Source organism: Ranitomeya imitator, chromosome 6 (assembly GCF_032444005.1).
Source record: "Ranitomeya imitator isolate aRanImi1 chromosome 6, aRanImi1.pri, whole genome shotgun sequence".
Taxonomy (NCBI): Eukaryota; Metazoa; Chordata; class Amphibia; order Anura; family Dendrobatidae; genus Ranitomeya; species Ranitomeya imitator.
Genome location: NC_091287.1, coordinates 308928143 through 308952308, shown reverse-complemented (window position 1 = coordinate 308952308; position 24166 = coordinate 308928143). Strand labels below are relative to the sequence as shown.

The window sequence follows — 24166 nt, the reverse complement described above, 5'->3', positions numbered from 1 at the left end:
TAATAAATGTGGCCATTTAATTCACATGAATCTTGAATTTGACGACCGGCGGCCACCATGCCCCATCCCATCTCCACCCATTTAGGTGGACCTGAGCTAATCTGGAGCCAACAGTCTCAAAATTTCGGTGCAACTCAGAGTTGTGCCTAAATTTTGCGACTGCAAAGCTTTTCTGGCATGAGAGATTTGATGCATTGGTCCCATAGTGTTGCATGCCTTTAAATTAAAAACGTTAAGTAAAAGCTGATTGGAAATGGGTTTTTTGCTTATTGCACACAAATATCCTGCACATACAAGAACAACAGGAGCATGGAATGATAGTTTTGTACATTTTTAATTCAGAATTGCAGAATCCTTAACAGATTACAGCAAAATGGTTGAAAAATTACTGAATGTCATTAACGCATAACAAAAACATTTCTGAGTTGAAATGCACATGCAGTGCTAAACGTTACTTATTTTGAAGATTTTGTCCATGGATTTTTATTCTTTGCAAAGAATATGGCAAAAACTGCAGCAAATCATATTCAAAACCCACATATAAGATGTGCAGCTTTGTCTGCAGATGTGCCTCAAGATCCCAAGTGTGGATGCACCTTAAAAGTAGAGTGAAATAATTGCCAGGGAAATGACTGACTGATTATCAGGTTTAAACTGGGTCAAAAGGCAACTTCAGTTGCGACACATGAGATCGAAGCTCGAAAAACATATGAATGGGGTCACATTGCAACCCTGAAGATACTGTGACAAGCAAGTAGGAAAAAATTCAAATTGTGTACTTTTTTATGACCTGTCGCAATAGGGGGTAGCGATGCGATGTAGCAGCAACACCTAGCAATCTTTGGCAGTGCCACTTGTCACAGTGTAGCCGCAGACTTCTGTTTACTGCACATTTAATTAACAATAAGAATAAGCTGTGAAAGACAGCATTTTACAGAACTTTTTCTTGGTCTTCTGACAGCATCTTTGCAGCCCATTCACACAACTCCGCCGGAATCCTGGATGAAATAAAGAAAACAAACTTACACACTATAACTTATTAGGTGTATTTTTTTTTCTTAGCAGAGGCAACTGGAGATGTATCCATATTGTTATTAGAGTTGCATGAATAGCACTGCAGGGAACCAATGGGTTACTGTGCTAGCTAGGAGCTTGCTGAAGGTCCCCTTATCTGCCATATTGGTCCTCCCTCTCAAGCTCAGCTATAGGACAGTGTCAGATGAGCGTATAAAAAAAAAAAAAATAAATAAAAATCAGTTTCATCCAGAAAACCATTTTCATCCATTTTGTCATTTATGTGCCACCCATGTGTCCATTTTATATGTGGCTGTGAACATTCATTTCTGTACATAAAAAAAAAAATAGTATTATCCATTGAAAAGCCAAATGGCCATACCCTTTTCTTCTTTATCATCATCTGTTGAGGCCTGCTTATCACTATTATTTATTATTATAGTGCCATTTATTCCATGGCGCTTTACATGTGAGGAGGGGTATACATAATAAAAACAGGTACAATAATCTTGAACAATACAAGTCACAACTGGTACAGGAGGAGAGAGGACCCTGCCCGCGAAGGCTCACAATCTACAAGGGATGGGTGAGGATACAGTAGGTAAGGATAGAGCTGGTCGTGCAGTGGGTTGGTCGATCGGTGGTTACTGCAGGTTGTAGGCTTGCCGGAAGAGGTAGGTCTTCAGGTTCTTTTTGAAGGTTTCGATGGTAGGTGAGAGTCTGATATGTTGTGGTAGAGAGTTCCAGAGTAGGGGTGATGCGCGAGAGAAGTCTTGGATGCGATTGTGGGAAGAGGAGATAACAGGGGAGTAGAGAAGGAGATCTTGTGAGGATCAAAGGTTGTGTGCAGGAAAGGGAGACGAGGTCACAGATGTATGGAGGAGACAGGTTGTGGATGGCTTTGTATGTCATGGTTAGGCTTTTGTACTGGAGTCTCTGGGTAATGGGGAGCCAGTGAAGGGATTGACAGAGGGGAGAGGCCGGGGAATAGCGGGAGGACAGGTGGATTAGTCGGGCAGCAGAGTTTAGAAGAGATTGGAGGGGGGCGAGAGTGTTAAAGGGGAGGCCACAGAGCAGGAGGTTACAGTAATCGAGGCGGGAGATGATGAGGGCATGGACTAGGGTTTTTGCAGATTCTTGGTTTAGGAATGAACGGATCCATGAAATATTTTTGAGTTGAAGGCGGCAGGAAGTGAAAAGGGCTTGGATATGCGGTTTGAAGTAGAGATGAGTGTCAAGGATTACCCCGAGACAGCGAGCTTGTGGGACTGGGGAGAGTGGGCAGCTGTTTACTGTAATGGATAGGTTCGTTGGGAGGGGTCGCGCGAGATGGGGGAAAGACAATGACTTCTGTTTTGTCCATGTTAAGTTTTAGAAATCTAGCGGAGAAGGATGAAATAGCGGATAGACATTGAGGGATTCTGGTTAGTAGGGTGGTGATATCTGGTCCAGAGATGTAGATCTGTGTGTCATCAGATCTACATCATCTAAGGTTGTCAGCCAATCCTATCTGCGGATTTGGCTAACTTTGGTCTAATGTGTATGACAGCTGTAAGAGCGGGGCTGCCAAATGCTGAATCACCTAAAATTCACTTATCCTCCTAGCCAGGTATGTTTTTCTCTGAAAAGCTCTTGTATTTCAATCATTTATATTTTTCAGATTAAAAAATTAAAAATGCTGTACGGTATCTGAAAATGGTGGAAAAAACTGCTGATTGGTTGCCATGGTTCACAATTTGTATAGGTTACATTCAGGGTGGATTTGATTTAAATCTAACTGATTTAAATCACGATTTAAATCACGATTTAAATCACTAGTCAGTAAGGCTTGATTTAAATCAAAGTTTCTACCTAAACTAGTTCTTGCTACTTTAACATGCAAGTAGATGAAGATTTTTAGAATCACTTTTTATATTACTTTTTTCTCCCCAATTTAATGTGTTAATCATTCATATTTGGACACCACTGTTCTGTTGTACTCAGGGAGGAGAAAAATAACCCTGACCTTAATAACAATTTAAATAGATTTATTCAACTGAAACAATAACAACATTACAGCATAAGTTATTTGCTTAAACAAACATCCATGTTTGTTAACTAATTTGGCTAAACAAAATATATATATATATATATATTATAAGAAACTTAGACTGTCAGCCCAGCCGACACATGAAAAACTTAAATACTACTGTCCCTGCTGTCCTCTGTAGCTCACTTGTCGTCATCTTCATCTTCTTCTTTGTTCCTATTCATAATCTGGAAAAGAAAAACAAGCTTTCCTGCTTTATTGGGTCCCAACCGATTTCTCAATTTAGAATGAATGAGTCCAAAGGAAGAGAATATTCTTTCAACGCCTGCAGAAGAAGCTACTGCTGTTAAAAGTGAAATCATTACTTGAAGTCTCTAAATCCAAGTGCTTAAGTGACTTCCACCAGTTTACTGGTGTGACCTTCCTTAAAATATCTTCAGCAAACATATTTCTTGAATGGTTCCCCCTTAGCTCTGAAATTTAGTTGGCATTAAAGATGGATGATTGCTGGATACCCATGTCATAGCTAACTCCTCTTCCTCAGCACTTAGGTTTTGACCCTGATATTGGATATTGACAATATTTGCCAAAAAATGAGCTGGAGTCAGTGCTTGTCCCATTCGTTTGTTTACTGCTTGTAATTTAATTCTGTCCATGTGTAGTTCTGTTTTTAAGTGTTCACTCAGTTCCTTCCAAATTTCAACAGCATCCGCAATAAAACGGCTATTTTTCAGTATTTTGTTTAAAGCTTGAGAGATGGGTTTCAGGAAGCTCAGCATATGTTCAACATTTCTCTTAAGCCCAATGTTGAGGATTTTGGCCGTGACAGGGCCATCTATTTTATCTCGATTTTCTTCACAAAGTGTCATCAGAATAGGCCAGTTTTTGATATACTGCTCAAAACAGTCCACCACAGAGTTCCATCTAACATCTTGTGGGAGCGTTAGCTTGGTTCCACCCATCCTTTTCAGAGCTGCTGCAGCAAAATGATTATTACGGAAGTATTTAGCAATTTCAACAACATTAGCCTTTATTTCTGGAACACTTAAGTCTTTGGCTAAGAGGTGCAGCAAATGAGCACTGCAACCATATGTTATTAGCAGCTTTGTATTCCCTCCCTGCTCTTCTAAATCTCTTCTCATCTTCGATACGTTTGCAGCATTGTCAGTGACCAAACTGCGTACTAGACATTTGAATTTTTGTTCACATGTCGTTATAGCTTTTACTGCCACTTCTTGTAAGTATTCTGCTGTGTGTGCATTTCCTGACGTATCAGTTGTTTGTGCAAGGAAGACTTTACCTTCTTCTGTTGTTATACAAGCACATACAATAGGATCATTGTGGACATTACTCCACCCATCAATACTTAGGTTAACAATTTTACCCTCCAGAGCTGTTGCACATTGCTCCATTTCTCTGTCATACACTTGATCCAGCAGTTTCCCTGCAACATCAGCTCTGCTGGGTGGACTGTATCCTGGTCTCAGTGACTGAACCATATTAATGAAATGTGGGTTCTCAGTCAGACGGAAAGAAGAGTTCGTTGCATAAATAAACTGGCCAATTTTTTCATCAATCAACTCTTTTTCTAATCTGCTAGTTCTTATCACAAACCTATCTATGGTGGTTCCAGGAGGTAAAGGTTTTTTCTTCCTTTTGGGTGATGGTGATATGTGGCTGTGGGTGTCTGATGATGATGCTGCTGCTAATGAAGCACTATCCTGGATGGATAACTCTGAAACTGTAGAACAGGATGATGGTGATCTTGGAGGTGCATAGTTTCCAGAATCCATGAATTCCCCTAAACAAAAAAAGTCAATGCTGTTATTTTATTGTTTATACAATTTATGCTTATTGTACACAACACATCACTGCCCCTGCCCCAAAAGGAATATTTGTTTTTCTTCATAACTGTACCAAATGACAGTAACATGCAGTAATAATAAGAAATATAATTTTTCTCACACATGACAGTTCAGTCTTTAGAAATAGGATTCAATAAAAATGTTTACCAACCTGAAGATCCTGCCTGTTCAGAAGTGTTTCTTTGGTCATCTTCGTCACCGCACTTCTCATGATGTTGCCTCATTCGCGCCACCAGGCCTTGCATCTCTTTGTTGCATCGTTTGCATTTTGCACGCATGCCTGCCTTACTGATAGGCGAAGGAGCTTCATTAAAATATTCCCAAACTGGGTCTCTTTTACGGCCTGCTGCCATTATAAGGAAAGAATGTAATAAACCTCAGATCGTACACACAAACAGATCCAGACTTGTCTGTCTGTGGCTATGCTGCAGTATTGTGCTCAAAGTTTCACTTTCATTTTCTTGTCTGCTTGCCCTTCCTCCTCCTCACACTTAGATTCACATTCTTCTTGTGTTGTGCAGATCTATTCCACTCCAAACAATCAGAAACATATTGTCTAACTTCTTGGACTTGGCACCGAAGGGGTTGATTCTGTATTCATAGGTTTGTAGAACAATAGGATTAAGGTCTTTTTCTCAACTCTGTTCATGTTGTAACATTTTTGTCGTGAAGAAGAGGCTGGGACCTCTGCGGAGTCAAATTCAGTTTTGAGAACTGCGTAAGTAAAGCGAGCGTCTGTGATAATATAGGAGAGAAACTGCCCACTAATCCTACAGAAACCTCTGGAAGAGCATGGCATTGTGAATATTACACATATACAGCCTTTATTCTACTGAGTTAAATAACTCAGCTTTATCTCACGATGGAACAACCTTTGGATGGTAAAATATTTTCCTCAAAGAGCAGTTTATTGAAAAAAATCCGATTTAAATAAAAAAAAATCCAATTTTTTTGATTTTTTTTAAAAAAACATTGATTTTTATCCACCCTGGTTACATTGGTAAATTAGTCATTTGATCTTCAGAACTAAGGAAATCCCGGTCGCGTTTAAGTAGAGCGGTGGTCACATATGAGCACGTCCACCTCAAATTCTGTGATGCTGACAAACACAGGAACATGGCAAAGGTGGTGCAGAAATTATATTCTTACGAAAAGTAGTGTTTATTTTTTGTCACTTGGATCCTGCTTGGGATGATTTAATAAAAATTGGAGAACTTTAGTATTATTAGATGATTTTCCTACTACTTTCAAAAGAACAATTTATGCTTTTTATGCCTGTCTGAAAATCCAGAATGGTAATCTAGCAACAGTTAAAGAGATTGTCTCAAGTTTGGAAGGTATCCGCTATCCACAGGACAGAGGGTAGCTTACCAATGACCGCTGGGACCCCCACCAATCCTGAGAACCAGGGCTCCGAAGAGGTGGTCGATCAAGTGCAAATCTTCTCCATTCATTCTTAGTAGGAGTGCTGAAGATTAGCTAAACACTGCATTTGGCTATCTCCGGTGATTCCATGAAAAAGAACTTGACAGCTGACACATTCCTGACCTACAGACAGCATTTATCAGGTACTGGCAATATGATCTTAGCCAGATAAGTCTGACTACGAAACACTGTGGCGCTTCAGAGAAACGGGTTTCAAAATCCACAAGTCTCTGACTACATGCATAAGTAGGCAGAGACCTGTCAATCCAGGGCAGTGGGTGGGGAGAAGTCGTTGGGACCCGCCTGTCCTATTAGTCTCCGGCGCTGCTCAGTCCCCAATGGCTTTTAAAATAAAGTATATTTTTCTCTGAAGCACAGCAGTTTCAGAGTCAAACATACGTGGCTGAGATCATACAGCCAGTGCCTGATACATGTTGCCTGTGAATGAAGCAGCATGGATCAGCTGTCAGTTTCACTTTACGAATGAATGGAGTGGATGTGTGCATGATCGACCACCACTTATTTACATGGAATTGGTGAGTGTCCCAAGCCAACAGCAATTGGGAGACAACCCCTTTAACTTTTATTTTATTCCAAAATTTGCATCAACAAAGAAACTACAAGTAGAATACAAGAAATTGCTGCTTTGGAGAAGCTGCTACTGGTGACCTAATGTGCAGTTGTATAGAGCTGCTTACTAATAAAGAAAAAGAAAAGAAATTCTTTTGATGGATTTTAGAAAATAAGAATCCCCACTGTACCTCAATATTATTATAGTATGTGTTGTAAAGCTGAAGCTTTCTGTGTACAAGTGTCACAAGCTTATCTTTATCTTGTCGGTTTATTTATTCACTTATAACTCACTGTATAGCTTTTACTTGGGCACAGAGGTCTTCAGAAGGTGACGTGTACTTATACTGAAAGGGTGTACCATCTCGATGGACCTGTGGAAAAAGAAATTAATCACCATCATATTTTACTAATATTTTACCTTATTTATATACATATATATTTATTAACATTAAAGTAACTTTTTCAAATGCATAACTATACACAGTGGATGCAATCTGGCCATACACTAAACATTTTAAACCATGAAAAGGCAATTTAGACCATTTTAGGTGGACCATGGGTGCCATCCATTGTCAAGCAAGTGTGACAGATGCTGGCCGATACTTATGTTCTACTGAAAGACTTGCATCCTAACAAATGGCAGAAACAAAAAAAAGTTGAAATACAGTGTTGGATTTGCTCAGTTGTTGGTTGCTGTACACTCCCTGACAGAAGTTGTGTCACGTATCCATGTTATGTAAATAAAAGCTTATAACCTGATGTTAAATTCATCCATTGGTTGTATAAATTATTCTTTTGAAAGCTGAAACCCTCCGAAATGTGGTTTAGGGTAAGAAAATAAATTGGCATCAATGCAGAAATATTGATCACTTAATGGACACAGAATGGTCAGATTTTGGCAAGACAAAAGTTTTGTTGCCCACATAAAGTAATGTGATATTCAAACAAATATTTAACTTAAAATACAAATATATGTTGCATAACATTGGTGAATGAAGTTGTGGTGCCATTAGAGTCATATTTAATATTTTGTGTGACTTCCATGAGCTTGAAGGACTGCATCCATGTGGTTCAACAATGATTCATACAATTTATTAATGAAGTCATCAGGGATAGCAAAGAATGCAGTCTTACATGCCTCCCAGAGTTCATCTAGATTCTTTGGTTTAGTCTTCCAAGCTTCTTTCATCCTACCCCAAACATGCTCAATGATGTTCATGTCTGGTGACTGGGCTGGCCAGTCCTTGAGCACCTTGATCTTTTTTGCCTGGAGGAACTTTATTATAGAGATGGATGTATGAGATGGAGCACCATCGTGCTGCAGAATTTGACCCCTTTTATGATTTGGAATATAAGAGGTAGCTAATACTTCTTGATATTTTAGGCTATTGATATTGCCTTCCACCTTGCAAATGTTTCGCACACCCTTATACTGAATGTAACCCCAGACCATGATCTTTCCACCACCAAATTTAACTGTTTTCTGGGTGTATTTTGGATCCATACAGGCTCCAGTAGGTCTCCTGCAGTATTTGCAGCGGCTGTGGTGTAATTCTACTGAAGATTCATCAGAGAAATCCACCTTCTGCCACTTTTCCAGAGTCCATCTGTTTAGCAGGCTGTGGGACTTTGCAAATGCCACACGGTTTTTCATCTGCCTTTTGTTAAGTGCTGGCTTCTGGGCACTGATTCGACCATGGAGGCCATTTCGAGACAAACTGTTCTAGTTGACACAGGGACTTGAGGTGACCAGGCCTGTTAGAGCACTGCTGCAGTGGAAGAGGGGCTTTCTTTGCAGTTTCTAACCAACAACGTTCCTCCTGAGCAGTTGTCTTGCGAGGTCTGCCGGACCTGGGCTTGCCTAACACATCTCCAGTCTCTTCAAATCTTTTTTTAATTCTTTGTACTTGACACAGACACATTAAAAGGTGCCAGCCACCTCTGCAGTGGATCTGGTCTTCAGCCTCTTAATAATCCAGGCTTTGGTCACAGGGTGGATTTTTGGCATGTTGTCAGAGCTCAAGTTGCAGTTCAGGTGAAGGTCTGGGGTGCTGGGTTTCTTTTTATACACACACTAATTAACCAATCATTTACGAGCACAGGTGAGGATGTAAACTAGGGTTGGGAGTATTATATGACCAGGCGACAAAACTTTTGTCTTGCCAAAATCTGACCATTCTGTGTCCATTAAGTGATCAATATTTCTGTATTGATGCCAATTTATTTTCTTAACCTAAACCACATTTCGGAGGGTTTCAGCTTTCAAAAGAATAATTTATACAACCAATGGATGAATTTAACATCAGGTTATAAGCGTTTATTTACATAACATGGATAAGCGACATAACTTCTGTCAGGGAGTGTAGTTGAAAAGGGATTTATTCTGAATTAAAGATTTTCATCCCATCAATGACAACCGAAACCAGGCAACAGGTCCTGGCAGACATCTGAATGGTGAACGAACTCACAGACCAACCACGAAAAATATGTTAAGAAAAAGCCAAAAGTATATGTACTGGTCGACAAACAATACTTCTGCCATCAATAAATTCTTTTCTTGTACAGGTTTTCAGCTTTGTGTGAATATACAAGGGTGGGTTTACACCACCTGAATTGCGATGATAAAGGGCTGATTGGCTACTGGTCTGTTGATCGGCTAGAGTTTAAAGGGAATCTGTCACCTACTTTTTCATATATAAGCTGCGGCCACCGCCATTAGGGGCTTATCTACAGCATACATCTATAAGTGTCACACTAGTTAACCCCTTCAGTAAATTAAAAAAAATAAAAAAATTATATATATCTATCTCAAAATTATAAAAGTAACACTAAAATTCCACATCCTAGATATCACTGAATAAAATATTCCAGTTTTAAATCTTTATTCATTGCATAGTGGAATGTGTTGAGAGCAATAAAACCTAAAAATAATCAAACATAAATCACAACTAATATCCCACAAAGGTGTAGAGTTGGAATGATGTTCAAAATCAAAGTGGAAAATGAAGTTCCAGGTTGATCCTACTTCAGTGGAAATGCCTCAAGACAAGGAAATGATGCTCAGTAGTGTGTGTGGCCTCCACATGCCTGTATGATCTCCCTACAACTCCTGGGCATTCTCGTGATGAGGCGGCGGATGGTCTCCTGAGGGATCTTCTCCCAGACCTGGACTAAAGCATTTGCCAACTCCTGGACAGTCTGTGGTGCAGCGTGACAGTGGATGATACGAGACATGATGTCCCACATGTGCGCAATCAGATTCAGGTCTGGGGAACGGGCGGGCCAGTCCATAGCTTCAATTCCTTCATCTTGCAGGAACTGCTAACACACTCCAGCCACATGAGGTCTGGCATTGTCCTGCATTAGGAGGAACCCAGGGCTAACTGCACCAGCATATGGTCTCACAAAGGGTCTGCGGCTCTCATCTTGGTACCTAATGGCAGTCAGGCTACCTCTGTTGAGCACATGGAAGGCTGTGCGGCACTTCAAAGAAATGCCACCCCATACCAATACTGATCCACTGCCAAACCGGTCATGCTGAAGGATGTTGCAGACAGCAGATCGCTCTCCACGGTGTCTCCAGACAAGCCAATCCAAGTTTTCTGAGGCAAATGCCAAGCATCCTGCACAGTGTTGGGTTGAGAGCAGAAGTCGGGCACTCAGACCATCCTGATGGAGTCGGTTTGTAACAGTTTGTGCAGACACATGCACATTTGTAGTCTGGCTGGAGGTCATTTTGCAGGGCTCTGGCAGTGAAGTAGTGGTCGTGCTGTTGGGTTATTGCCCTCTTACAGCCCCCTCCACGTCTCCTGGTGCACTGGCCTGTCTTCTGGTAGCGCCTCCAGCCTCTGGACACTACTCTGTTAGAGCAAACCTTGCCAGAGCTCACATTGATGTGCCATCATGGATGAGCTGCACTACCTGAGCCACTTGTGTGGGTTATAGAGTCCGTCTCATGCTACCACGAGTGAGAAAGCACCAACAACTTTCAAAAGTGACCAAAACATCAGCCAGAAAGCATTGGTACGGAGATGTGGTCTGTGGTCCCCACCTGTAGAACCACTCCTTTATTGAGTGTGTCTTGATAATTGCACAACCTCACGGCAGATTATAAAATTGTACTAATATATATATTCCTGGCAGATATATAACTATATCTGTGTGTGTATACTCACCTTTAGGGCTCATACTTGCGTGAAATACACCGAGTCTTGCATGGTAACACCCAGCTCTACCACCGGCACTTGGGAGCGGAGCGTGCAGCTCCATGTATTGCTATGTGGCCGCACGCTCCGCTCTGGAGTGCCGGCGGCAGAGCCAAGTTTTAACCTGCGAGACTCGGCCGTATTTCACGCGAGTATGAGCCCTTACACACAAAACTGTGGAGTTTCCTCTTCCTCCTTGTGACATTATATCCTTTCCTTTAATAACACCCCTGTGTTTCCTGGAGTAAAAATGCTGCAAAAACTCAGCCAATCTGAAATCATTTTTAGACCTGTGTTTTTGACTGACTTCATTGAAGTCAATGAGTGCAAAAATGCTACAAAAATGGACATGCTGTAGATCTGAATCTGCACCAAATCTGTAAGGCTACTTTCACACTTCCGTCTTTTTAGATCAGTCACAACGCGTCGTTTTGGGTAAAAAAACGGATCCTGCAAATGTGCCCGCAGGATGCGTTTTTTTCCCATAGACTTGTATTGCCGACGGATCGTAACGTATGGCCATACGTCGCGTCCGTCGTGCACTGGATGCGTTGTGTTTTGGCGGACCGTCGTCACGAAAAAACGTTCAAGGGAACGTTTTTTCGTACGTTGCATCCTGCACTTTGGAGTGCGCATGCCCGGGCGGAGATCTCTAGCTCCTCCCCAGGACTTTAGAATGGGCAGCGAATGCGTTGAAAAACTGCATCCGCTGCCCACGTTGTGCCGAATTTTAACAATGTTCGTCGGTACGTCTTTGTGACGGCCCCGTACCGACGGAAGTGTGAAAGAAGCCTAAGTCACAAATAAGCAACGTGTGCATGAGACTTCAGGATTCTCATTCACTTTGCCGGCATCAGAAACCCTTCAGGTTTGTGATAAATCTGTGGGGCAAAAAAAAGCAAAGTGTGCACACAGCCTAACTTCTCCAGTAATGGCTTGCTGCAACAATTCTAGACAATTTTCTGTAAACTAAGATGAAAGTTTAATCATTAACACTGGATAGGTAATTGATTAATCCTATGACCTGTTAGATTAACTAGGTAAAAAAACAGCAATGTAGATCATTTAAGATAAAAGTAGATCTTGAAAGATGTCTACAGAGGAGGGAAAACCTTCTAAAGGTACCTTCACACAACGATTTCGTTAACGTTATCGTTGCAACATCACGCTTTTTGTGACGTAGCAACGATCCCGCTAACGATCTCGTTATGTGTGACAGCGACCAACGATCAGGCCCCTGCTGGGAAATTGTTGGTCGTTGGGGAATGATCAGGACCTTTTTTAGGTCGCTGATCACCCACTGTCATCGCTTGATCGGCGTGTGTGACGCCGATCCAGCGATGTGTTCACTTGTAACCAGGGTAAATATCGGGTTACTAAGCGCAGGGCCGCGCTTAGTAACCCTATATTTACCCTGGTTACCATTGTAAAAGTTAACCCCTTACCGGCATCGGACGTACTATACCGTCCGATGTCGGCTCCCCTGTTTGATGCAGGGCTCCGCGGTGAGCCCGCACCAAAGCCGGGACATGTCAGCTGTTTTGAACAGCTGACATGTGCCCGTAATAGGTGCAGGCAGAATCGCGATCTGCCCGCACCTATTAACTAGTTAAAAGCCGCTGGCAAACGCAGACAGCGGCATTTAACTACCGCTTCCGGCCGGGCGGCCGGAAATGACGTCATCGCCGACCCCGTCACATGATCGGGGGTCGGCGATGCGTCTGGATGGTAACCATAGAGGTCCTAGAGACCTCTATGGTTACTGATCGCCCGTCGCTGTGAGCGCCACCCTGTGGTCGGCGCTCACAGCACACGTGCAATTCTGCTACATAGCAGCGATCAGCAGATCGCTGCTATGTAGCAGAGGCGATCGTGCTGTGCCTGCTTCTAGCCTCCCATGGAGGCTATTGAAGCATGGCAAAAGTTAAAAAAAAAAGTTTAAAAAAATGTGAAAAAAATAAAAAAAACATAAAAGTTTAAATCACCCCCCTTTCGCCCTAATCAAAATAAATCAATAAAAAAAATATCAAATCTACGCATATTTGGTATCGCCGCGCTCAGAATCGCCCGATCTATCAATTAAAAAAAAGTATTAACCTGATCGCTAAACAGCGTAGCGGGAAAAAAATTCGAAACGCCAGAATTACGTTTTTTTGGTCGCCGCGACAGTGCATTAAAATGCAATAACGGGCGATCAAAAGAACGTATCTGCACCGAAATGCTATCATTAAAAACGGCATCTCGGCACGCAAAAAATAAGCCCTCAACCGACCCCAGATCATGAAAAATGGAGATGCTACGAGTATCGGAAAATGGCGCAATTTTATTTATTTTTTTTTAGCAAAGTTTGGAATTTTTTTTCACCACTTAGATAAAAAATAACCTAGTCATGTTAGGTGTCTATGAACTCGTAATGACCTGGAGAATCATAATGGCAGGTCATTTTTAGCATTTAGTGAACTTAGCAAAAAAGCCAAACAAAAAACAAGTGTGTGATTGCACTTTTTTTGCAATTTCACCGCACTTGGAATTTTTTTCCCGTTTTCTAGTACACGACATGCTAAAACCAATGATGTCGTTCAAAAGTACAACTCGTCCCGCAAAAAATAAGCCCTCACATGGCCAAATTGACAGAAAAATAAAAAAGTTATGGCTCTGGGAAGGAGGGGAGCGAAAAATGAACACGGAAAAACGAAAAATCCCCCGGTCATGAAGGGGTTAAAAACAAACAAAACAAAAACACTACATACTCACATTCCGATGTCTGTCACGTCCCCCGCTGTCAGCTTCCCTGCACTGACTGTCAGCGCCAGCCGTAAAGCAGAGCACAGCGGTGACGTCACCGCTGTGCTCTGCTTTACGGCCGGCGCTGACACAGTCAGTGCGGGAAGCTGACGGCGGGGGACGTGACAGACATCAGAATGTGAGTATGTGGTGTTTTTTTGTTTGTTTACTTTTACAATGGTAACCAGGATAAATATCGGGTTACTAAGCGCGGCCCTGCACTTAGTAACCCGATGTTTACCCTGGTTACCCGGGGACTTCGGCATCGTTGAAGACGATGCCGAAGTCGTGCCCCTGATCGTTGGTCGCTGGAGAGAGCTGTCTGTGTGACAGCTCCCCAGCGACCACACAACGACTTACTAACGATCACGGCCAGGTCGTATCGCTGGTCGTGATCGTTGGTAAGTCGTTTAGTGTAACGGTACCTTTAGACTAGATTTTAAGAGAGCATTGAGGGCTGGGTAGATCAATAGTGTTTTTTCTTTGCTAGATGTCTACAGACAAACCAGATCCTATAGATTTGTATACGAAAAACTCTATTAGTCACCAATAGTGATGAGCGAAAATACTCGTTACTCGAGATTTTCCGAGCACGCTCGGGGGTCCTCAGAGTATTTTTTAGTGCTCGGAGATTTAGTTTTCATCGCCTCAGCTAAATGATTTACAGCTATTAGCCAGGCTAAGTACATGTGGGGTTTGCTTGGTTGCTAGGGAATCCCCACATGTAATCAAGCAGGCTAGTAGCTGTAAATCATCCAGCTGCGGCAAAAAAAAAAAAAAAACAATCTCCGAGCACTAAAAAATACTCGGAGGACACCCGAGCGTGCTCGGGAAATCTCGAGTAACTAGTATATTCGCTCATCACTAGTCACCAACTATAAACACGTTATTGGGGTATACCTGTAGCGCCTCATAAGTTATTGGGGCTGGTTTACTAATCATAAGTTTTAAAAAGCGCAGACAAGACAGTCTTAAAATATGGCAAATGTGTCAGTGGTTGATGTTGTTTTATGGATGGTGTAAACTGAAGTCCTCCATACACATTAGATGGATTCGGCCAACAGTTTATTGTGTATGGGGATCCCAATGCATCATAGCAGGGAAGAGCAGGATCTGAAATGTCCGATTTCAGACTGCCAATCAGGGCTGTGGAGTCAGTAAGCCAAACCTCCAACTCATTAATTTCCCTAACTCCAACTCCCCCGTACTGTCTCACTACTGAGCATGTACATAAGGTGCAGCACAGATTCATCTCAACTAAAATCCCAGATCCTTAGATCAGAAACAGAACAAACGTTCATAGGACATTTCATAACTTTCCCAAATTCTTATGAAACAATATTCAGCACATCCTGAATTGTACTACTGTACCCAATTTATTATATATTTTGTGAGTCGGTCCATTTTATGCCGACTCCAACTCCCCAGCCCTGCTGCCATCCTTTTGCTTTTCAGAGATAAGCTGCTGCCAAGGATGTCTGAAAGAGGCCATCATAGAGAACAATGCTTATGGGAGAGTTGGTAAGATAGCAGCCGGCTGATTGATTTAAAAAGAGACTTAAAGGTACCTTCACACTGAGCAACTTTAGAACGAGAACGACAGCGATCCGTGCTGTTGCAGCGTCCTGGATAGCGATCTCGTTGTGTTTGACACGCAGCAGCGATCAGGATCCTGCTGTGACATCGCTGGTCGTAGCTAGAAGTCCGGAACTTTTTTGGTCGTCAGGACGGCGTGATTCGTCATGTTAGACAGCAAAAGCAACGATGCCGGCAATGTTTTTTCATGGAGCTAACAACCAGCGAGAACGATAAGTACGTCACTGGATCGCTCCTGCATCGTTCTGCTGTTGCCGTGTTTGACGTCTCCTAGCGACCTAAACAGCGACGCTGCAGCGATCGGCTCGTTGTCTATATCGCTGTAGCGTCACTTAGTGTAACGGTACCTTTAGACTAAACAGATGTGCCAGATATATTATTTGGCTAACTTTGCTCTTATAAGTTATGCCAAAATCTTGTTTTTTCCATATCACGATCTTTATTAAAAAAACAAAATTAGTATTCTTACTATTTTTACACTAGGACATTTTTAAGTTCATTCTTCCTGTACTTTCAGGAGTTTGTAAGTAGATCGCGCCTGCGCACAGCGCCAGATTCCAAGCCCCACAGTGTGAATACATCATAACACACTGCGGGGCAGGATCTGGGGCCTTCGCTGTGCGCAGGCGCGATCTACTTACATCACTTAATGTAAGTTCCAGGGCAGCGTGCACGATGCATGTCCGATAAATAATTACAGAGCGCAGGGGCGGGTGATGGCACAAGACAGAGAGGAGGCGGCGCCCGGTGGGACGATGGATGACTGCAGGTGCTTGAACCAGGGAGACATCATACCTCCCTGACTCAATAGAGGTATGGCGCGAAATTTATAAAAGTGATTATTTCAGTATTCCTAGGGATAATCAAAATAAGAGCCACCTTCACAGAGTGCAGCCTTTGAGCTGGTGAAGGTGGCTTTTACCTTAATAGGCCCTGGGGGGGAGGGGGGAGGAGGGGGGCTGTGAGAGGTTCCCTTTAAGGTGCGGGTAGGATCCAGCACTACTTAACAACAGCCTTAGGCTTAAGGAAGGGGTGTTCAGTCAAAAACAGAGGCAGACACCTAGCAGGTTTTGGTCCTGCCAGAAAAATGTCACCTTGTCATGGCTGATGGGCACACGTGAATGTACCTTAATTTTAGAAGTATAGTTTATATAGCAGTAATGCAGTATAAGTTTCTTATATTCGATGTTTGTATATATCTTAGCGTATACAGAGTATATTAACCCCTTAGTGACGAAGCCAATTTGCAGCTTAATGACCGGGCCAATTTTTACAATTCTGACTACTGTCACTTTATGAGGTTATAACTTTGGAACGCTTTAACGGATCCCGATAATTCTGAGACTTTTTTCGTGACATATTGTACTTTATGTTAGTGGTAACATTTCTTCGATATTACATGCATTTATTTATGAAAAAATTGAAATATGGAGAACATTTTTAAAATTTTGCGATTTTCAAACTTTGGAATTTTTATGCCCTTAAATCAGAGAGATATGTCACACAAAATAGTTAATAAATAACATTTACCACATGTCTACTTTACATCAGCAAAATTTTGGAAACAAATTTTTTTTTTTGTTAGGAAGTTATAAAGGTTAAAATTTGACCAGCGATTTCTCATTTTTACAACAAAAATTACAAAACCATTTTTTTTTTAGGGACCACATCACATTTAAAGTCACTTTGAGGGGTTTACATGACAGAAAAAACCCAAAAGTGACACCATTCTAAAAACTACACCCCTCAAGATGCTCAAAACCACATTCAAGAAGTTTATTAACCCTTTACGTGCTTCACAGGAACTGAAGCAATGTGGAAGGAAAAAACTTAACATTTAACTTTTTTTTTTTTTTTTTTACAAACATTTTACTTCAGAACCAATATTTTTTTATTTTCACAAGTGTAAGGCTGTGTTCACACGTTGCGGTTTTTCCCGATAAAAACGCTATAAAACCGCAGAAAAACCGCATACAATAAGCATCCCATCATTTAGAAAGAATTCCGCATGTTTTGTGCACATGATGCGTTTTTTTCCGCATAAAAAACGCATACCGCACAAAATCCGGACATGCTCTATCTTTTTGCGTTTTTTTTGCGGATTTCCCACTCCAAAATGCATTGGGAAGTGTCCGGAAAAAACCGCGGCAAAAACGCGTCAAAACCGCGGCAAAAACGCATGCGGTTTTCTTGCGGATTTCATGCAGAAAATGTCCGGAATTCTCAGGAATGTTCTGCATGAATTCCTGAACGTGTGCACATAGCCTTAAAAGAGAAAGTGAACCACAAAATGTGTTGTGCAATTTCTCCTGAATATGTTGATACCCCATATGTGGGCGTAAACCACTGTTTGGGCACGGCAGAGCTTGGAAGAAAAGGAGCGCTGTTTGACTTTCAATGGCCTTGCAGAATTGGCTGGAATTGAGATCGGACACTATGTCGCGTTTGGAGAGCCCCTGATGTGCCTAAACAGTAGAACCCCCCCACAAGTGACACCATTTTGGAAACTAGACCCATTAAGGAGCTTTTCTAGATGTGTGGTGAGCACTTTGGACCCCCAAGTGCTTCCAAGAAGTTTATAACATAGAGCCGTAAAAATAAAAAAATCATTTTTTCAACAAATATGACCCCCAAATTTTTACTTTCACAAGGGTAACAGGAGAAATTGGACCCCAACAGTTATTGTGCAATTTGTCCTGAGTACACTGATACCCCATATATGGGGGGGACCACTGTTTGAGCGCATGGCGGAGCTTGGAAGGGAAGGAGCGCCGTTTTAGAATGCAGACTTTGATAGAATGGTCTGCGGGCATCATGTTGCGTTTGCAGAGCCCCTGATGTGCCTAAACAGTAGAAATACCCCACAAGTGACCCCATTTTGGAAACTAGATCCCACCAAGGAGCTCATCTAAATGTGTGGTGAGCACTATGAACCCCTCAACCATAACCCTAATTTTAACCCTAATCCCAATACACCCTTAACCCTAATCCCAACCCTAACCATAACCCTAATCTCAAACCTAACCCTAATCCCAAACCTAGGGACAACAAAGGTACCAAGGGGGGGTACAAATCGGGGGCTCTAATTCTCTCTGCTCTGATGTGCGATCACATCAGAGGAAAGAGAACTTAAATGGTACATCGGACATTTTTTTTGCGGCTGCCGTTACACGGTCAGTAACGGCGATCGCAAAACAGGGATCAGTAAAAACCGACCCGAATCATGTTCTTTGGGGTCTTGGCTACCTGCGGCAGCCAAGACCCCGAGATCTGCCGGGTGCGTGCTGGCTGGCAGTTCCGGCGGGCACACTGCACATGCAATTTTTTTCCCCCGGGAGAAGATGGTGGTGCCCATGGGGGAAGGCAGGAGGGCCGAGGAGCACCGGGAGGTAGCAGGGAAGGATCGGGGACCCTATTTATCTGTCCTCTGATGTGCGATCACATCGGAGAACAAAGAAATTAAATGGCAAATCGAGGGTTTTTTTTGTGGTCGCTGGTATACGGTTAATTACTGGCGATCAGGTGGGCGCTATACACTTTTTCCACAGCGCCATTAATTAACAGCACTTTGGTTTAAGTACCCTTAAGTACCGCCGTTAAAAGGTATCGGCGGTCGTTAAGGGGCTAAAGTGAACCGGTCAGCAGGATTTTGCTAAGCAAACCACAGGCATTGTCAAGTTTGCGCTAATTAAAATGATACTTGGAGAGGAAATCAATCTTGTCTAATCAGTTTTATGCGAAGTTCACACTAGGTGTTTTTGCGTTTTTTCATGCAAATTTTCAACTGCTTTTTACAGTACCAGCAGAGTCTATGAGATTTCTGAAATCTCTTGCACACACCTTGTTTTTTTTTGTCAACAAGATTTTGTGCTTTGCATGTTTTTTGCACAAATGGAGCATGTCACTTTTTCACACATTTTTGGTATCTTTTTTCAGCGTTTTTCATACATTGAAATGAATGGGTGGTGAAAAAAAACACAGGTATCAGGTTGCGCTGCATTTTTTTCTGCCAAAACCCACAGTGATTAGCAAAATTAGGATTATTTAGTCTAGAAAAAATGGATGACTGAGGAACGATCTAATAACCACGTAAAATCATATAAGGGGACAATAGAAATATCTCGCTGAGGATCTGTTTATACCAAGGAAGGTGACGGTCACAAGGGGGCATTCTCTGGAGGAGAGAAGGTTTTTCCACCAACATAGGAGAGGATTCTTTACTGTTAGGGCAGTGAGAATCTGTAATTTCTTGCCCGAGGAGGTGGTGATGGCGAACTCAGTTGAAGGGTTCAAGAGAGGCCTGGATGTCTTCCTGGAGAGTAACAATATTGTATCTTACCGTTATTAGGTTCTTTAGAAGGACGTAGATCTGGGGATTTATTCTGACGGAATATAGGCTCAACTGGATGGACAAATGTCTTTTTCGGGCCTTGCTAACTATGTTATTATGTATGTTACTATGAGGTGAGATACTAGAGTTAGGCTACTTTCACACATCAGGTTTTTTTGCATCAGGCACAATCCGGTGAATGTTGTAAAAAACGGATCCGGCGCAGATTGTGAAAAACTGATGCAACGGATTCATTTTTTCGACGGATCCGACTAGCATATCAAGATAATTGGATAAAAAAATAATAAAAATTTGGAGCATGCTCAGTTAAAAAAAAAAACGGAATTCGGCACCTTCCGGCTCCCATAGGCTTCCATTCTCGCAAATAGCTGGAAGTGCCGCATCCGGCTTTTTCGCCGGAGACAAAAAACGTTGCTATGGACGTTTTTTCCAGAACCCGGAAACTGCAGATTTGCAGGATCCGGCGAAAACCGGATGAAATGCAAGGTCATCCGGCACTAATACAAGTCTATGGGGATAAAAAGGATCAGACGGCAACATTTGCTGGATCCATTTTTTTGAAAATTAGCCGGATTGAGCCTGACAGCGAAAACCTGATGTGTGAAAGTAGCCTTAGGGACCATCATAATTGGGAACACCTTGTGAGGGTGGGATGGCTTTTACACTTTGTAAATCAAAATATTGTCAACTAAGAACCCTATGTTATCTACATGTACTATTACTAATTCCTTACTGCTGGGTATTTGTCCATTTGTTTTTATCCTAGGTTATGTTTATAAATGGCCAGTGTGAATGTGCACAAACACATTTCACTTATACCAACATGTGTTCCAGCTCATTCCTTTGGTTTTGCTTTATTATTTTCGTTCAGTCCTGCAAACACAGTTCATTTCACTACTGGAAACAGTCAACAACTTTTCCAGCCCTGCAAATCACTGGAACTAACTTTTTGCAGGCAATAGTTTTATGAAGAACCATGGAACCTCCAGGCCTCTTATCAATGCAGAAAAGGTCTGAGTGTCAGTACTGGCTGCATAGACTCATTGACAGCTGCAAGTGAGCATGGGATGAGATCATTACCGATGCCCACTGCTACTCTTATATTTCTGCTTAGATCGAACAGTTTGCGTGTTTCCTCTTCCAAGGAGGACAAGCATGTGACCACTTCAGCCAATTGCAAAGCATAGCCATGATCAACGAGTCATTGCAGTGTCCAGTGATTGGCTGCAGTGATCACATGCTTCTATGACCAGAAGAGGATGTATGGGATCCATGTCACATTGCAGAGTCTTTAAGGCTATGGCCAAATATGAGAAATTGAATGCATTTCATTGTGAATATGTAGCTATAGCAAGAATTAGCTGTAACATTCCTCACCAATTTAGTCCTTCCTATTTCCATGGCAGAGACTGGGTTTTTCTCTTTGACCTGGAAAGATGATGACGAGCCATGCATTGCATTAGATGGTGCTTCCTGTACGAGATCTTTATTTGATGTAGGCCCATTCGTAGAATCTTTAGATACATGGATTGTTGGATTGGCCACAAAGAGTAAACGGGGTTTATGTGCTTTTGTTCTCTTTCTGATAAGTTTATCGTATCGTGTATTACATGATTTAACATGCTGTTCAGACTTGTCATTTTGCTTGATATCTCCATCAGGGATTGCTGCCTCTTTTTTTCCTATCTGGTGTCTGACTTCAGTGAACTTAACACCATCCTCATTATCAGACACTGTGTCACTTTCGTCACAAGACAGCACGGTAGTAGTCACACAATCTGGCTTTTCTATATGTGAAGGTTCCTGTTGTGCCAAGTCTGACAGTGTGCTCTCAGGATCCCCAGAAGTATGCTTCCTCTTTGAGGGTCTCCGTGTGCCTGGGGAGCAGCTTTTCCCTCTGTTGCTCTCATTACATAGGAATGAGCGGTCTCTTTTAGAGGCAGAGCTGCTTTTATTTTCTGACATATGAGACTTAATTGGACTTATCTGAACTTCACTGCCTGCTGACAAACTTCTCTGTAGTGCATCTTTGAATGAGTCTTGAGTAAGTGGTATTAAGTTGAGGGAGACAGCACTGGAGTGTACACTTCCTCCTTGTTTGCAGTTAGGGCTAGCATTATTGTTGGCACTGTCAGTCTGAGGTCGACTTGTACTGGGCTGTTCTGGGTTGAAAGAATGTTCGGAAAACATCAAGGGAGAAATCCCACTCTTGCCATCAGAAGATTCACCCATGGATACATCTGCATGAGGTGTGAATATATCGGGAGTGCTACTGTCCGGGTCTGATCCAGCGTCATTTTCCCTGCTCTTCTGAGAAACAGAAGATGAACACTTTGGCTGGGAATCTAAAAAAGCAAATACAAAAGTTACTGCTAGTAAAAACGTGTATTGACACATTATATATGGACACAAGAATAAAAAAAAAAGTAATGTTTTCTATACTTAAGACATTTATTGCAATGGGAGAGATAGGCAGGGTAAGGGTAAGACGGACAACAGCAAATGTTATTAAGAGAAGATCCTTCGATAGAAGTGATATGCTACATACACAGCTTGTTATTGTTAAAAAAAAAAGGTTTTTGTTTTCTTTCTTTTTGGAAATATAAATAAAAATCTATTGAAACAAAAAAGTAATATGTTCCATTGTACTGTTCGGATAGAAGATCATTCTTAGGCTTCCAATAGATATACAGTCATGGCAAAAAGTGTTGCCACCTTTGAAATTGTTCCAGAATATGAACTATTTCTTTTAGTAAATGATTGCAATTACACGTTTTGTTATACACCTATTTCCTTTGTGTGTAGTGGAGCAACACAAAAAAAATTGAAAAAAAAAAGGCAAATTGGACATAACTTCACACAAAACTCCAAAAATGGGAAGAACAAAATTGTTTGCACATTCCAAAATTGTGGGTAAACAACCTTGTTTAAAGCGTGTGATGCTCGTTCAAACTCACCTGTGTCAAGTAACAGGTGTGGGCAATATGAAAATCACACCTGAACAGATAGAAAGGGGAGAAGGTGACTAAATCATTGCAGTGTGTCTGTGCGTGCCACACTAAGCATGGAGAACAGAAAGAAAAGACAACTGTGAAGATTTAAGAACCAAAATTGTTGAAAAAAATCAACAAAGTTACAAGTCCACCTCCAGAGATCTTGATGTTCCTTGGTCCATGGTGCGCAACATAATCAAGAAGTTTACAACCCATGGCAGGAGTAGCTAATCTCCCTGGACGTGGATGGCAAAGAAGCATTGATGAAAGGTTGCAACGCAGGATAGTCTGGATGGTGGATAAGCATCCCTAATCAAGTTCCAAAGAAATTCAAGCGGTCCTGCAGGCTCAGGGTCAGGACCGGCGTCAGCACCCGGCGCACCTGGGCAAATGCCGGGGCCCTGGGAAGGGAGGGGGGCCCACTCACGCTGTCATAGATACAGCTGGGAGAGCAGAGCAGGAGAACATGCTCTCTCCGCCCACAAAGTCACTGCTGGCTGCATTCTCTTAACCACTATGTGCCAGCTCTGACACAAGCATCTTCTCACTCAGTCAGTGCAGCCAGGCAGGCACACATAGGGGTTAAGAGAAGGCAGCCAGTGTGACTGTTTGTGGGCGGAGAGAGCATGTTCTCCTGCTCTGATCTCTGCCCCTGGCTGGCTGCAGTGCTGAGCTGAACTTATCAGGCAGATTTCGGAGGAGCTGCTACCAGCGACTGAGTGAGTGCAAAGGTATCCAGCAGTGATTGCAGTTGGTCTTATGGCTCAGTCTGCTGCTGTCTGTCTCCGCTGCCTAAAAATGTGGGTGATGTCTGGAGGAGCAGCTGGTGGGGTGCATCCTGCAACCTGCAGCCGCCCATCTCTCCCAGAATACATGCATGCTGTACCAAATCTGCACCAGTAGGGTAGGAAGAAGCTTAACCCCTTCCCATCTGTATGAAGGTTATTGCTAAACCTTAAAGATAACAATCCGACCCGCATAAATGGGGTTAACCAGATGCCAGGAGGAAGGGGAGCTGCTGCCATGGATAAAACTGAGCTGTGGGCTGTACGTTGGGGCCCCGTGGCCCCAGGCTGGTGACTGGAGGGACTTTGCCCAGTGCTGGCATGTGGGTGATTTCTGCTCCGGAGTCTCAGCTTCTCTCCTCCACATCACACTGTGCAGTCACAGCAACATTGGTTGTGTCTGTCCAGGTCCCAGCAGCTGCCACTGCTCCCACCAAGGACATGGCATCACTTAACCCTTCCCCTGCAGCCACCGGCAACAAATCCACATTATTCCTTGAATAAATCAGGTTCCAACCCAATAGAGGAGCAGACATTTCCTGCTGC

At 42.4% G+C, this 24166-nt stretch overlaps 2 protein-coding genes across 8 annotated transcripts in view; both read right to left on the bottom strand.

The window, feature by feature from the left end:
- Positions 1 to 315: 315 nt before the first annotated feature.
- ACD (ACD shelterin complex subunit and telomerase recruitment factor) overlaps positions 316 to 24166 on the bottom strand; it is a 108073-nt gene continuing 84222 nt past the window's right edge. For all 7 annotated transcript variants that reach the window (XM_069730727.1, XM_069730729.1, XM_069730731.1 and 4 more), the window contains 3 exons: positions 21220 to 22187; positions 7198 to 7277; positions 316 to 998 (listed from right to left, as the gene is read on the bottom strand). In XM_069730727.1, the coding sequence (XP_069586828.1) occupies positions 932 to 998; positions 7198 to 7277; positions 21220 to 22187 (1115 nt within the window). In that variant the 3' untranslated portion in view covers positions 316 to 931. The remainder of the gene's footprint in view (positions 999 to 7197; positions 7278 to 21219; positions 22188 to 24166) is intronic.
- On the bottom strand, positions 3373 to 5364 carry LOC138642525 (uncharacterized). Its single transcript, XM_069730735.1, has 2 exons — positions 5060 to 5364; positions 3373 to 4844 (listed from the first exon to the last, which is right to left on the bottom strand). The coding sequence occupies exons 1-2, from the start codon at positions 5259 to 5261 to the stop codon at positions 3511 to 3513; spliced, it is 1536 nt and encodes a 511-aa protein (XP_069586836.1). The 5' UTR covers positions 5262 to 5364; the 3' UTR covers positions 3373 to 3510.

Bases quoted from the DNA above. Each gene is read 5' to 3' on its own strand.
- LOC138642525 (XM_069730735.1), bottom strand. From the start codon at position 5,261: ATGGCAGCAGGCCGTAAAAGAGACCCAGTTTGGGAATATTTTAATGAA. The intron at 4,845-5,059 runs GTTGGTAAACAT...TTTTTTGTTTAG, and splicing joins TGAACAGGCAGGATCTTCAG to GGGAATTCATGGATTCTGGA.